The sequence below is a fragment of the Melanerpes formicivorus genome, unplaced genomic scaffold (assembly GCF_026170545.1).
Source record: "Melanerpes formicivorus ecotype bairdi unplaced genomic scaffold, bMelFor1.0.p_v2 SCAF_13, whole genome shotgun sequence".
In the NCBI taxonomy this organism is placed as follows: domain Eukaryota; kingdom Metazoa; phylum Chordata; class Aves; order Piciformes; family Picidae; genus Melanerpes; species Melanerpes formicivorus.
This window is the reverse complement of record NW_027142365.1, coordinates 19,452,769-19,468,629: the sequence shown is the minus strand read 5'-3', so window position 1 is coordinate 19,468,629 and position 15,861 is coordinate 19,452,769. Positions and strand designations below refer to the sequence as shown.

The following is a 15,861-nucleotide window of genomic DNA, read 5'->3' as shown; positions in this document are numbered from 1 at the left end:
GTCCTGGTGGATGGGAGGTTGACCATGAGCCAGCAATGAGCTCTGGTGGCCAAGAAGGCCAAGGGCAGCCTGGGGTGCATTAGAAGGGCTGTGGTCAGTAGGTCAGAGAGGTTCTCCTGCCCCTCTGCTCTGCCCTGCTGAGGCCACATCTTCAATATTGTGTCCAGTTCTGGGCCCTTCAACTCAAGAAGGACCTCAGGAAACTGCTTGAAATAGTCATGAGATAATGTAGGGAGAAAATGAGAAGGACCAAAGCCCAAGTGGAAATTGATTTGGCTTCAGCTGTCCAAGAGATCAGGAAATGCTGCTACAAAGATATCAGCAACAGAAGGAGGACTGAAGACAATCTCTGTCCTTTGTTGGATGCAAGGGGAACACAGAGGCCAAGGATAAGGAAAAGGCAGAGGGACTCAACACCTTCTTTGCCTCAGTCTTTAGTAGTCAGAGCAATTGTTGTCTGGGTACCCAGCCCCCTGAGCTGGAAGCTGGGGATGGGGAGCAGAATGAAGCCGCCACAGTCCAGGAGGAGATGGTCAGTGACCTGCTGCACCACTTGGACACACACAAGTCTATAGAGCTGGATGGCAAACACACAGGGGTACTGAGGGAGCTGCTGGAAGTGCTCACCAAGCCACTTTCCATCATTCCCCAACACTCCTGGCTAAGTGGGAGGTCACAGCTGACAGGAGACTGGCAAATGCAGCACCCACCTACAGGAAGGGCCAGAAGGAGGACTCGGAGAACTACAGAGCTGTCAGGCTGACCTCAGTGCCAGGGAAGGTCATGGAGCAGTCATCTGGAGTGCCACTAAGCAGCATGTGCAGGGCAGCCAGGGGATCAGGACCAGGCAGCATGGGTTCAGGAGGGGCAGGTAGCCAAGAAGGCCAACAGCATCCTGGACTGGATTGGGAACAGTGTGGCCAGCAGGGGTAGGGAAGCAATGGTGCCCCTGGACTGTGCACTGCTGAGGCCACAGCTTGAGTCCTGGGTTCAGTGTTGAGCCCTCACTACAAGAAGGACATTGGGGTGCATAGGGAGCAGGTCCAGAGAAGGGCAATGAGGCTGATGAAGGGTCTGGAGCACAGGTCTGGTGAGGAGCAGCTGAGGGAACTGAGGTTGTGTAGTCTGGAGAAGTGGAGGCTGAGGGGAGACCTCTGCTCTCTCCAGCTCCCTGAAAGGAGGCTGGAGTGAGGTGGGCTCAATCTCTTCTCCTTAGTATCAGGTGACAGAACAAGAGCAAATGGCCTGAAACTGTATTTCTTTGCTGCAAGAGTGGTCAGGGATTGGCACAGGCTGCCCAGGGAGGTGGTGGAGTCCCTACCCCAGAGGTATTCAATAAACATGTGGCCATGGTACTTTGGGGCATGGTTTAATAGTCATGATGGTGCTGAGCTGATGCTAGGACCTGATGATCTTAAAGGCCTTTTCCAAATGGATTCTATGATTCCATGAAACTATCAACAGCACCAAACTGGGAGAGAAAAGGTCTGAACTGACCAGTCCCATTGCTGTTAAAACCAACAAAGTGTTAGCTGTGACTTCTGGGTCTATCTGTTTTCAGTGTGTGCTTCCCCATGGTGACCTCTGTGTTGTCTGATCAATTCCTAGAACTGGAGCAACTCCTCAACATGCTGGCAGCCACAAAGTCCTGCACTGGCAACGGGCAGCTCCACAGCCACCAAAGAAAATGGGATGGTGTGGCAGGCAGAGACGTGGCAACCAGAAACCTTCCAGCCAAAGGAAACCACACAAAAGGAGACCATCTGAGAGGTGGTGATGATCCTGAAAGGAACATGGAGTGGGACCAGGTTAAGTCAGTTTTATCTCATTACAGTGTTGGTCACAGCATTCCAGGCATGAAAGTTCAGATGGGTTTGCAAACAGAACCTTATTTCTGAGGTGAAATCTGCTAGTTTAACAAAGCCATCTAGATGCTGATCAGAAGAGTTCTTGATGTATGAATATTGAATTGTGTGGGTGTTGAATGTCTGATTAAAGCAGCTGGGAAGGGTGAGCAAAGGACACAGAGCTGATCACCACAAAGATGATCCAAGGGCTGGAGCAGCTCTGCTGTGAGCACAGGCTGAGGGAGCTGGGGGTGTTCAGCCTGGAGAAGACTCTGAACCTGAGAAGAAGACTCTGGGGGGATCTCAGAGCTGCCTTCCAGTACCTGAGGGGATCCTACAGGAGGGCTGCAGAGAGACTTTTCCTGAGGGGGTCTAGAGACAGGCCAAGGGGGAATGGTTTGAAGCTGAGGCAGAGCAGGGTTAGACTGGGCAGAGTCCAATGGGATGGCATTCAACAAGTCCAAGTGCCGAGTGCTGCACTTTGGCTACAGCAATCCCATGCAGAGCTACAGACTGGGGTCAGAGTGGCTGAGAGCTGCCAAACAGAGAGGGACCTGGGGGTGCTGATTGACAGCCACCTGAATATGAGCCAGCAGTGTGCCCAGGTGGCCAGGAGGGCCAATAGCATCCTGGCCTGCATTAGGAATAGTGTGGCCAGCAGGAGCAGGGAGGTCATAGTGCCCCTGTACTCTGCATTGGTTAGGCCACACCGTGAGTCCTGTGTCCAGTTCTGGGCCCCTCAGTTTAAGAAGGACATCGAAACACTTGAGCGTGTCCAGAGAAGGGCAACAAGGCTGGGGAGAGGCCTTGAGCACAGCCCTGTGAGGAGAGGCTGAGGGAGCTGGGGTTGTTTAGCCTGGAGAAGAGGAGGCTCAGGGGAGACCTCATTGCCCTCTACAACTACCTGAAGGGAGGTTGTAGCCAGGAAGGGGTTGGTCTCTTCTCCCAGGCAACCAGCACCAGAACAAGAGGACACAGTCTCAAGCTGTGCCAGGGGAGGTTTAGACTTGAGGTGAGGAGAAAGTTCTTCACCGAGCGAGTCATTCATCATTGGAACGGGTTGCCCAGGGAGGTGGTTGAGTCATTGACCCTGGAGGCGTTCAAGGGGAGATTGGACGTGGCACTTGGTGCCATGGTCTAGTCATGGGGTCTGTGTTGATAGTTTGGACTCAATGATCCTCGAGGTCCTTTCCAACCTAAGTGATACTATGTGATACTGTGATACTGTGATACTGGAGGACTAAGATCTTCAGTATGAGGGTGGTGAGACCCTGGCACAGGCTGCCCAGGGAGGCTGGGGCTGCCCAGGGAGGCTGGGGCTGACTCCTCCCTGGGGGTGTTCAAGGCCAGGCTGGATGAGGCCTTGAGCAACCTGGGCTGGTGGGAGGTGTCCCTGCCCATGGCAGGGGGTTGGAGCTGGATGAGCTTTCAGGTCCTTTCTAACCCAAACCATTCAGTAAATCTGTGAACTATGATTAAGTTGGCAGCTGACTCATGTGCTTTAGGCTGGAAGACATTCTGCAGGCAAAAAAGGAGACTTCAGAGTATGTGCTTTGCAAATCTCTTGTTGTACAGATGTGAAATACATACTTCAAAGGAACAGATAATTGTGAATTGTTTGCAGTTCTTTACAATTTAAGTTAACTCAGAGACAATGTAGGAGGAGAAGCAACATGCACCTGACTTGTGCTGTGTGCTCAGCTGATGATGAGAAACTGAGACAAGCAGCAGCTTGCTTCAGGCCATTGTGGGAGACACCTATCTGTGTGATTTTATTACATCTGGCATACATATTCCATCAGGGTCTGTATATCTACCCAGAATATTGCTGATCAGCTTGATGAGACCTCTGCCCTGTGCTGGGCACTGCTGAGGCCTCACCTGGAGCTCTGTCTGCAGCTCTGGGCCCTCACTGCAGGAAGGATCTTGAGGTGCTGCAGCAGGTCCAGAGGAGAGCAACCAGCCTGGGGAAGGGACTGGAGGGAAAGGCTGAGGAGCAGAGGCTGAGGGAGCTGGGGGTGTGCAGCCTGGAGAAGAGGAGGCTCAGGGGGGACCTTAGCACACTCTACAACTACCTGAAGGGAAGCTGTAGCCAGGTGGGGGTCAGGCTCTGCTCCCAGGCACCTGGTGAGAAGAGGAGAGGGCATGGCCTGGAGCTGTGCCAGGGGAGGGTTAGGTTGGATGCTAGGAAGCACTTCCTCAGGGACAGGGAATCAGACACTGGGATGGACTGCCCAGGGAGGAGGTGGAATCACTGTCCCTGGAGGTGTTTAAGGAGAGATTGGATGTGGCACTGAGTGCCATGGTGTGGTTGGTGTGGTGGTGTTGGGTCATAGCCTGGGCTGGATGAGCTCAGAGGTCTGTTCCAGTCTCAGTAATTCTGTGCCTCTGTGATTCATGCAGGCTCCAAATAGTTTAAAAGGAAGGTCATTCCTGGTGTGCTTCATTTTAACTTGAAATTATGGAGGCAGAAAGCAGTAGTGATGCTATCTATACAAGGAGTAAAAATTATTCTCTAGCAACAGAATCATTTATAAAACAAAGCTTTTGGAAGCCTTGAACTTCTGAGGCAGGCTGTAACTGAAGACTTAAGTGTGCAGGATAGTTAGCTGAGGCTTGGGGGTCAAACTGAGAGCCAAATATTCTGAATAGATGGGGAAAAAAATCACAAAGAGCATCTGGAGAGAAGAGAACATTCTGCTGTATTAATTCCTAGTTTCTTGGGTTTATTGCATTCCTCTACTTCATAGTTACATCTGGGGTTTGGGTTCACAGAATGACAGAGTGTTAGAGGTTGGAAGGGACCTCCAGAGATCATCCAGTCCAACCCCCCTACCAGAGCAGAAGCACCCAGGGCAGCTCACACAGGAACACATCCAGGTGGATTGGAAAGCCTCCAGAGAAGGAGACTCCACAACCTCTCTGGGCAGCCTGCTCCAGGCCTCCAGCAGCCTCACACCACAGAAGTTTCTCCTTATCTTGAGGTGAAATCTTCTCTGTTCAAGCCTGTCTCCATTGTTCCTTGGCTTATTCCTGTGTGCTACCCAAAAGAGCTTGGCCCCTTCCACTTGACCCCCAGGCCTCAGCTATTGATAGACATTGATCAGATCCCTCTCAGCCTTCTCCTCTCCAGACTAAACAGCCCCAGGGCTCTCAGTCTCTCTTCACAGGGGACATGTTCAAGTCCCCTAAGCATCCTCACAGCTCTCTGTTGGACTCTCTCCAGCAGGTCTCTGTCCCTCTTGAACTGGGGTGCCCAGCACTGGACACAGGATCTCAGATGTGGTCTCGGCAGGGCAGAGCAGAGGGGCAGCAGAACCTCCCCAGCCCTGCTGGCCACACTTTTCTTGCTGCACCCCAGGATGCCATTGGCTCTCTTGGCCCCCAGGGCACATTGCTGTCCCATGCACAACTTGCTGCCCAGCAGCACTCCAAGGCCTTTCTCCATGTTGCTGCTCTCCAGCAGGGCAGCCTCTACCCTGTCCTGGTGCCTGCTGTTGTTCCTCCCTAGCTGCAGGACTCTGCACTTGTCCTCATTGACCTTCCTGCCTGTGCCCAGCTCTCAGCCTGTCCAGCTCTGGTTGGATGGCAGCACAGCCTGAGGGCTGTCAGCCACCATCTCCTCCCCCCACCCCCAGTTTTGTATCATCAGGAGCTTGCTGAGGGTTCACTCAATCCTCTCATCCAGGTTGTTGAGAAAGATATTGGACAAAACTGGGCCCAGTACTGATCCCTGGGGAACACCACTGGCCACAGGCCTCCAAGCTGACTCTGTGCCACCAGCCACAACCCTCTGAAGCCTGTTGGATCATTCCATGGTTGGGCTTGATGATCTGGAAGGTCTTTTCCAACCTAAATGATTCCATGACTCCATGAGAAGGCTTTGTGCCTCAGTGTGCTGGTGCTGATTTGGTCTCCTGCTTCCTGCCTGTAGCTCCAGCCCCCATGCCCCTTTAGCAACAGATGCTGCTGCATCCAAGGCATTGACTCACTCCTGGCTTGTGTTTGCTAACTGCATTAGGAGCTGTAATTGAGTTTTGAGATGGGAATTAGCTTTTGGAACATTATCACAGGAAATCCAGGCACTGCTTTCTTTTTAAGTCCTTGCTGTCTCTACTCATCTAAGAAATGCATAAAAAGCAGCAGATGATCTAATAAGAGCAATAATATTAACTTCCATCAGTGGTTTAATTTGTTCTTCCTCATTAATGAAACCTGCCTTTTGGAAGCTAAACCATCCACCCATCCAGTTTTCTAGCTGAGGCTTTGGATCATGTGTGTCTTCAGTATCACAGTCTCACAGTCTCACAGTATAACTCAGGTTGGAAAGGACCTCGAGGATCATCGAGTCCAACCTATCAACACAGACTCCATGACTAGACCATGGCACCAAGTGCCACATCCAATCCCCTCTGGAACACCTCCAGGGATGGGGACTCCACCACCTCCCTGGGCAGCACATCCCAATGACGAATGACTCGCTCGGTGAAGAACTTCCTCCTCACCTCGAGTCTAAACCTCCCCTGGCACAGCTTGAGACTGTGTCCTCTTGTTCTGGTGCTGGCTGCCTGGGAGAAGAGACCAACCCCTTCCCAGCTACAACCACCTTTCAGGTAGTTGTAGAGGGCAATGAGGTCACCCCTGAGCCTCCTCTTCTCCAGGCTAAGCAACCCCAGCTCCCTCAGCCTGTCCTCACAGGGCTGTGCTCAAGGCCTCTCCCCAGCTTTGTTGCCCTTCTCTGGACACCTTCAAGTCTCTCAATGCCCTTCCTAAACTGAGGAGCCCAGAAGTGGACACAGGACTCAAGGTGTGGCCTAACCAGTGCAGAGTACAGGGCACAATGACTTCCCTGCTCCTGCTGGCCACACTGTTCCTGATGCAGGCCAGGATGCCATTGGCCTTCTTGGCCACCTGGGCACACTGCTGGCTCATGTTCAGGCAGCTGTCAATCAGCACCCCCAGGTCCCTCTCTGTTTGGCAGCTCTCAGCCACTCTGACCCCAGCCTGTAGATCTGCATGGGGTTGCTGTGGCCAAAGTGCAGCCCCTGGCACTTGGACTTGTTGAATGCCATCCTGTTGGCCTCTGCCCATCTGTCCAGCTGGTCAAGGTCCCTCTGCAGAGCCCTTCTGTCCTCTAACTGACCAACATCTGCTCCCAGCTTGGTGTCATCTGCAAACTTGCTGATGACTGACTCAATGCCCTCATCCAGATCATCAATGAAGATGTTAAAGAGGATGGGGCCCAGCACTGATCCCTGGGGCACACCACTGGTGCCTGGCTGCCAGCTGACTGTGGCACCATTCACCACCACTCTCTGGGCTCAGCCTCCAGCCAGTTCCTAACCCAGCTCAGAGTGCTGCTGTCCAAGCCAGGGGCTGACAGCTTGGCCAGGAGTTTGCTGTGGGGGACGGTGTCAAAGGCCTTGCTGAAGTCCAGGCAGACTCCACCCACAGCCTGCCCCACACCCACCAGGCAGTCCCCTGATCATAGAAGGAGATCAGGTTGGAGAGGCAGGACCTGCCCTTCCTAAATCCCTGTTGGCTGGACCTGAGCCCTTGGCCATCCTTCAGGTGATGTTATTGCCCCCAGGATAATCTGCTCCATCACTTTCCCTGGCACTGAGGTCAGGCTGCCAGGCCTGGAGCTTCCAGGTTCCTCCATCCGACCCTTCTTGTGGATGGGGACCACGTTGGCCAGTTTCAGTCACCTGGGACCTCACCTGTGAGCCAGGACTGGAGGAAAATGATGGAGAGCAGCTTGGCAGCTCATCTGCCAGTTCTCTCAGCACCCTGGGATGGATCCCATCCGGTCCCATGGACTGTGAGTGTCCAAGTGGCTCAGCAGGTCCCCAACTAATTCCTCATGGATTTCCGGGGCACCACACTGCTCCCCGACCCCATCGCCCAGCTCCGGAGCCACTCGTCCTGAACTCCTCCTGCCTTGTTGTTAAACATTGAGGCAAAGAAGGTATTCAGGACCTCAGCCTTTTCCTCCTCTTCAGTCACCGTGTTCCCCTCCAGGTCCAATAGGGAGTGGAGGTTCTTCCTGCCCTTCTTCTTATTGTTAATGTATTTGTAACAATGCTTACCATCCTCCGGGGGTACACACAGAGCTTGCTTGACTCGTGGAGACTTAGTCATAGTATCATAGTATCACAGTATCAGTCAGGGTTGGAAGGGACCACAAGGATCATCCAGTTCCAACCCCCCTGCCATGGGCAGGGACACCCCACACTAGATCAGCCTGGCCACAGCCTCATCCAGCCTGGCCTTAAACACCTCCAGGGACAGGGCCCCAACCACCTCCCTGGACAACCCATTCCAGGGCTTCACCACTCTCATGGGGAAGAACTTCCTCCTCCCCTCCAGCCTGAATCTCCCCACCTCCAGCTTCATTCCATTCACCCCAGTCCTATCACTACCTGAGATCCTGAGAAGTCCTCTGCCTCCCTATGGTAGAAGCTGAAAAGGGCTTGCAGATGGAGAAGATGAAGGTCCTCAGGCCTCAAGTCTTAAAGGAACATTTTTGTAACCAAGCATGAAGTGTGTGGGTGGACAGTTGAGCTCCCAGATGAGATCCTGCTTTTTCATTGCAAATTCCTGACAATAAAATCCCATTAAAAGAGAGGTTCATAATGGGCCTCATGCTTCTCTCTCCTCCTGCTGAAAAGGGGGCCAGGATAAATTCAGATCAAGTTTCACAGGGCTGTGTCCAGCTGAGTTCTGAATGTCTACAAACCTGTGCCAGTGCTCGATTGCCCTCATTTTGTTGGAGTCATTTTATTAGCGCAAATTGGATTTCTTCCCTGCTGCAGCTACTACCTCTTGCTTCTCATCCTCTTGCCATACACCTCTGAGAAGACCCTGCCTCTGTTTCCACTTCAACCCCCACTAGACAGTTGAAGATTCTTGTCCAAACTGGACCAACAGAGATTCCTCAGCATCTCCAGAACCACACAATTGTCAGGGCTGGAAGGGACCTCAAGGCTCAGCCAGTTCCAATCCCCCTGCCATGGCCAGGGACACCTCACACCACAGCAGGTTGCTCACAGCCACATCCAGCCTGGCTGCAAACACCTCCAGCCAGGAGGCTTCCACCACCTCCCTGGGCAACCTGTGCCAGGCTCTCACCACCCTCATGGGGAACAACTTCTTCCTCACAGCCAGTCTCAATCTCCCCACTTCTAGTTTTGCTCCATTCCCCCCAGTCCTATCCCTCCCTGACACCCTCAAAAGTCCCTCCCCAGCTTTCTTGTAGCCCCCTGCAGATCCTGGAAGGCCACAATTAGGTCTCCTGGGAGCCTTCTCCTCTCCAGACTGAACTCCAACTCTCCCTGCACATCACCTGCTATGTTCCCCTGGCTCTCCTGGTGGCCTGTCCAGAGGACTTTCCTCAGGTTGCCAACGATGTTGTTGTACTGCTGGTTGTTAAACTGGACAAAGCCCAGCTGTGGGCCTGTCTGCCCTATGTGGAGAGGGCAGTAATCTTTTGCCACTGCTGCTAGTGCAGCCCAGTATGCAGTTAGCCCTCATTGCCACAAGGCCACACTGGTGGCTCACATTCACCTCGCCTATCAGGACCCCAGGGGTTCCTCCTGCAAGCTCCTACCCAGTCAGTCTTTCCCAGCCTTTAGTGATGCATGGAGTTACTCTGTCTGAAGCACAATAAGTCTGTCTCTGCTCATCTTCCTGGAGGTCTTGTCAGCCCTTTCCTTTGTCCTGTAAATAGCAGCCATGCCCATCAGCACATTGACTATTTGTCCCAGCTGGATTTCATCTGTGAATGTGATAATACATAGAATAGAATAGACCAGGTTGGAACAGACCTTCGAGATCATCGAGTCCAACCCATCAACCAATCCAACACCACCTAATCAACTAACCCTTGGCACCAAGCACCCCATCAAGTCTCCTCCTGAACACCTCCAGTGATGGTGACTCCACCACCTCCCCAAGCAGCCCATTCCAATGGGCAATCACTCTCTGTGTAGAACTTCTTCCTAACATCCAACCTAAAGCTCCCCTGGCACAGCTTGAGACTGTGTCCTCTTGTTCTGGTACTGGGTGCCTGGGAGAAGAGACCAACCCCCACCTGGCTACAACATCCCTTCAGGGAGTTGGAGAGAGCAATAAGGTCACCCCTGAGCCTCCTCTTCTCCAGGCTAAGCAACCCCAGCTCCCTCAGCCTCTCCTCACAGGGCTGTGCTCCAGACCCCTCCCCAGCTTTGTTGCCCTTCTCTGGACACCTTCCAGCAGCTCAACCTCTTTCCTAAACCGAGGAGCCCAGAACTGAACACAGGACTCAAGGTGTGGCCTAACCAGTGCAGTGTACAGGGGCAGAATGACCTCCCTGCTCCTGCTGGCCACACTCTTCCTGATGCAGGCCAGGATGCCATTGGCCCTCTTGGCTGCCTGGGCACACTGCAGGCTCATGTTCAGCCTACCATCAACCACTACTCCCAGGTCCCTCTCTGCCTGGCTGCTCTCAGCCACTCTGACCCCAGCCTGTAGCACTGCCTGGGCTTGCTGTGGCCAATGTGCAGCACCTGGCACTTGGATGTGTTCAATCTCCTGCCCTTGACCCCTGTCCATCTGTCCAGCCTGGCAAAGTCCCTCTGCAGAGCCTCTCTACCCTCCAGCAGATCAACTCCTGCCCCCAGCTTGCTGTCATCTGCAAACTTACTGATGATGGACTCAATGCCCTCATCCAGATCATCAATGAAGCCTTTGGGAACTCTTTCAGGGAAGATGTTTCTTGTAACATCCAACCTACACCTCTCATCTTAGCATTTGTTGTTAAGCAGAAGAGATCAAGCCCTCCAACCTCCTCTCAGGGAGCTGTGGAGAGCAATGAGGTCTCCCTCAGCCTTCTCTTCTGCACACTACACAACCCCAGCTCCCTCAGCTGCTCCTCACCAGCTCTCTTCTCCCAACCCCTCAGCAGCCTCAGTGCTCTTCTCTGGACACCCTCCAGCCCCTCAATGTCTTTCTTACCCTGTGGCACCAGACCTGAGCCCAGGACTCAAGCTGTGGCCTCAGCAGGGCCCATTAGGGGGTGACCATCACTACCCTCCTCCTGCTGGCCACACTGCTTTTGATCCAGGCCAGGATGCCTTTGGCCTTCTTGGCCACGTGGGCACACTGCTGGCTCTTGTTCAGCTGCTGCCCTCCAGCACCCCCAGATCCCTTTTTCCCCAGGCTGCTTTCCAGCCCCTCTGCCCCAAGCCTGCAGCCACATTACTACTACTGACAGAGCTCTCCCATTCATGTCTGTCTGTCATCATTAGCTATATGTGTTAGAACTAAAATACTTCTGCTAGCACACAGAACAAGCAAATGTTTAGACATAGTGTGTCAGACTCTCATGATATTATTGAGCTTCAGCAGAAATTGTGCTGCTTCACCCCAGAGGTTCTGGTCTTGCTGAACCATAGAGCAGTGCAAAGTTTTAATTGGAAAAACAACAACAAGAGCAAATTAATGAGAAAGAATGGAAGTGATTAAAAGGATTTAACCACAAAAGAGTATATGAAAACTGGGGTTTTTTCTAGGCTGGATAACTCTGTATAGTTACATGATACCATACTTAAGCTCAGTACTCAATGCAGGTGTGCAGGTTATAGAAGGACATGGTCCTGATGGAGTGGGTCCAGCGAGGGACATGAAAATGCTCAGGGGGTTGGAGCAGCTCTGCTATGAGGCCAGGCTGAGGGAGCTGGGGTTGTGCAGCCTGGGGAGGAGAAGGCTCCAAGGAGACCTAAGAGCAGCCTGCCAGTACCTGAAGGGGGCTACAAGAAGGCTGCAGAGAGACTGTTTGCAAAGGCCTGCAGGGACAGAAGCAGGGGCAATGGCTTCAGACTAGAGCAGAGCAGATTGAGATTGGATGTGAGGAACAAGTTCTGCAGCAGGAGGGTGGTGGAACACTGGCACAGGTTGCCCAGGGAGGTGGTTGAGGCTCCATCCCTGGAGAGATTCCAGGTGAGGCTGGACAGGGCTGTGGGCAACCTGATCTAGTTAGGGATGTCCCTGATGAGTGCAGAGGGGTTGGATTGGATGAGCTTTGGAGGTCCCTTCCAGCCCAGAGCATTGTGTGATTCTGTGATCCTATGCAGGGCAGTAACTCTCTGTACTTCTCTGCACAGGTTTGCTTCTCTGCCAGAGAACTCATGAAGATATTTTTACCAAACAGCTCCTCCTCCATTTCTAAGGAGCACTTCAAGCAGATCAGTCCAGCTATCATTCAGCAGCTGTTAAGTTGTTCACGTCAGATTCCTGACTCCAAGCAGACAAAGCTTCCACCAACGACTTTGGAAAGTGAGTTATGCTTCTATCAGTGAAGTGTTGTCCACCAGCACTCCAAGGTCATTCTCCATGGAGCTGCTCTCCAGCAGGGCAGCCTCTAACCTGTCCTGGTGCTTGCTGTTGTTCCTGCCCAGCTCAGGACCCTGCACTTGTCCTCATTGAACTTCCTGAGGTTTGCCTGCAGCCAGCTCTCAGCCTGCCCAGCTCTGATTGGGTGGCAGCACAGCCTGAGGGGTGTCAGCCACTCCCCTGAGTTTTGTCTCATCAGTGAACTTGATCCATCCCCTTAGCCAGGTCATTAACACAGATATTCCACAAGAACACATCTGCCTGGAAGAGGCCTCCAGGCTCACCCAGTCCAACCTCCCCCCAGAACTGCAGGCTCAGCACCAAACCATGGCCCTAAGCACCAGCTCCACACACTGCTTCAACACCTCCAGGGATGGGGACTCCAGCACTGCCCTGGCCACAACATTCCAAGGCCTCAGAACCCTTCCAGGCAAGAAAGATTTCCTAGCAGCCAGCCTGAACCTCCCCTGGGGCAGCTTGCAACCATTGCCTCTGCTCCTGTGGCTTGCCACCAAGGAGCAGAGGCTGTCCCCTCCTCACTGCAACCTCCCTGCAGGGAGCTGCAGAGAGCAAGGTCTCCCTCAGCCTCCTCTTCTCCAGCCTCAACACCCCCAGCTCCCTCAGCCCCTCCTCTAGCCCAGGGGCTCCAGGCCCTTCTCCAGCCTGGCTGCTGAACACAGCACTTGATAATATCTGCTTCTTTTTTATGTTGTGATATTTTACAGCAGAGAAACTTTGAGGAAACTACTGTGGAATGGAATGGAATGGAATGGAATGGAATGGAATGGAATGGAATGGAATAGAATAGAATAGAATAGAATAGAATAGAATAGAATAGAATAGAATAGAATAGAATAGAATAGAATAGAATAGAATTAACCAGGTTGGAGAAGACCTCAGAAATCATCAAGTCCAACCTATCACCCAACACCATCTGATCAACTAAACCATGGCACCAAGTGCCTCAGCCAGGCTCTTCCTAAACACCTCCAGGGATGGTGACTCCACCACCTCCCTGGGCAGCACATCCCAATGGCCAATCTCTCTCTCTGTGAAGAACTTCTTCCTCACCTCCAGCCTAAACCTCCCCTGGCACAACTTGAGACTGTGTCCTCTTGTTCTGGTGCTGGGTGCCTGGGAGAAGAGACCAACCCCCACCTGGCTACAACCTCCATTCAGGGAGTTGTAGAGAGCAAGAAGGTCTCCCCTGAGCCTCCTCTTCTCCAGGCTATGCAACCCCAGCTCCCTCAGCCTCTCCTCACAGGGCTTGTAGGCACAGAAAGAAGTGGAACTCAGTCACTTCTCACATGCAATAAGTGACAGGGCAAGAAGAAACTTCCTCAAGTTGTGCCAGGGGAGGTTCAGCTTGGATTCCAGGAAGTTCTTTTCCCCAGCAGGAGTTCTCAGGCACTGGCCCAGGCTGTCCAGGGAAGCGGTGGAGTCACCATCCCTGGAGGCATTTTAAAGGCACATGGATGTGGTGCCGAGGGATGTGGTGCAGTGGCAGGGGCTTAGCAGTAGTAGTGGGATTGTGAGCTCTAGGCAAGGGGTTGGAGTAATTGATGTCAAAGATCTCTTCCAACATCAACAGTTCCATGATTCTGTGAAAGAACACTCCTGGCTATCCCAAGACACACACAGGGCAGGAAGAATCTCACTCCTCATAGGCATCCATCATCTTTCTTATACTGCCTCTCCTCACCTGCACACTTGTGATCTCCACACACTCCCTATAGCACCTTTTCTGTGCTACAGGGATGTGCCCTTTTTTCAAGTGGGTACTCAATGGACATAGAACAAAAGGACACACTCAGAGCCCAGAGAAGGCTTATGGCAGATTCACAGATGAGTAAGATTCCCCAAGTCTAAGGCCATCAATCCCATCAGTGGTATTTGAGTGATCTCATACAAGGATGAGCAGATGGCTGGAGCTGCTCTGCTGTGGAGACAGACTGAGAGAGTTGGGGTTGTGCAGGCTGGAGAGGAGAAGGGTCCCAGAAGACCTAATTGTGGCCTTCCAGGATCTGCAGGGGGCTCCAAGAAAGCTGGGGAGGGACATTTGAGGGTGTCAGGCAGTGATAGGACTGGGGGGGATGGAGCAAAAGTAGAAGTGGGGAGATGGAGATTGGATGTGAGGAAGAAGTTGTTCCCCAGGAGGGTGGTGAGAGCCTGGCACAGGTTGCCCAGGGAGGTGGTGGAAGCCTCCTGCCTGGAGGTGTTTGCAGCCAGGCTGGATGTGGCTGTGAGCAACCTGCTGTAGTGTGAGGTGCCCCTGGCCATGGCAGGGGGGTTGGAACTGGCTGAGCCTTGAGGTCCCTTCCAGCCCTGACAATTCTATGATTCTAAAGGTGAGAGATCACTGTAGATGAGAACAGATGAGCTATTCAAACAGAGTGCAATTAGTAAGAGTCCTTTCCGCACCTCTTTTCCTGTCCTTTTTGGCAAAGGAAGGTTTTCCCACTGGATTGAAGCAGATGGAGGACTTCATGTCTGGCCTAGGTGTGACCTGAGCACAGGCTCATTAATTTTCTTCTTAGTTCTCTTCTCCTGACAGGCTGTGCTGCTTGGCTAAGTCACCAAGGCCAGACCTTCCAGAAATATCTGCCCTACCCTTGGCCCTGCTTGTGCAGTCTGGGGAGGGGGCTGCCTGATTGTCTGAGGTGCTGAGCACTGGCAGTGAAGCATTAAGAGACACTGGTGAACGTTTTGGCCTTAGATCCTTCATGTCTGTTTCTCATCAGTGTTTGACCTCCATCAGAAGACTTCCATGCAGATTAATCAGGATTCCTGTCAGGCAGAAGGTTGGAAATGCAAACAGAGTGCAGCTCTGATGATTTATAGGAGTAACCTTCCCCAAAATCCCAGTAACCTGGGGAAACTCTGTTGGTGGTCCTGCTGCAGTAAGCAAGGGACCCGTGCCCACAGCCTGACTGCAAACATAATGTGTCCTTGTGGCCCAGAATATCCATGGCTCAGCAACGTGTCCTTGTGGCCAAGAGAGCCAATGGCATCCTGGGGTGCAGCAAGAAAAGTGTGGCCAGCAGGGCTGGGGAGGTTCTGCTGCCCCTCTGCTCTGCCCTGCTGAGACCACAGCTGCAATCCTGTGTCCAGTTCTGGGCTCCCCAGTTCAAGAGAGACAGAGACCTGCTGGAGAGAGTCCAACAGAGAGCTGTGAGGATGCTGAAGGGACTTGAGCATCTCTCTCTTGTGAAGAGAGACTGAGAGCCCTGGGGCTGTTTAATCTGGAGAGTAGAAGGCTGAGAGGGATCTGATCAATGTCTATCAATAGCTGAGGGCTGGGGGTCAGGGTGAAGGGACCAGGCTCTGTTTGGTGGCACCCAGTGATAGGACAAGGAACAAGAGGTACAAGCTGGAACCCAGGAGGTTCCAACTCAACACAAGGAGAAACTTCTTTGGTGTGAGGGTGCTGGAGGCCTGGAGCAGGCTGCCCTGAGAGGTTGTGGAGTTTCCTTCTCTGGAGAATTTCCATCCCCCTCTGGATGTGTTCCTGTGTGAGCTGCCCTGAGTGCTCCTGCTCTGGCAGGGAGCTTGGACTGGATGATCTCTGGAGGTCCCTTCCAACCCTTAACATTCTCTAATTGTATAATGTGGGCCAAAAGCTTTGTGCTTAGAAGCTACACTG

The 15,861-nt window shown here is 52.8% G+C and overlaps 1 protein-coding gene across 6 annotated transcripts in view; it reads left to right on the top strand.

The window, feature by feature from the left end:
- SLC39A12 (solute carrier family 39 member 12) overlaps positions 1 to 15,861 on the top strand; it is a 59,196-nt gene that overhangs the window by 15,724 nt on the left and 27,611 nt on the right. For all 6 annotated transcript variants that reach the window (XM_068146448.1, XM_068146447.1, XM_068146446.1 and 3 more), the window contains 2 exons: positions 1,609 to 1,808; positions 11,990 to 12,161. In XM_068146448.1, the coding sequence (XP_068002549.1) occupies positions 1,609 to 1,808; positions 11,990 to 12,161 (372 nt within the window). The remainder of the gene's footprint in view (positions 1 to 1,608; positions 1,809 to 11,989; positions 12,162 to 15,861) is intronic.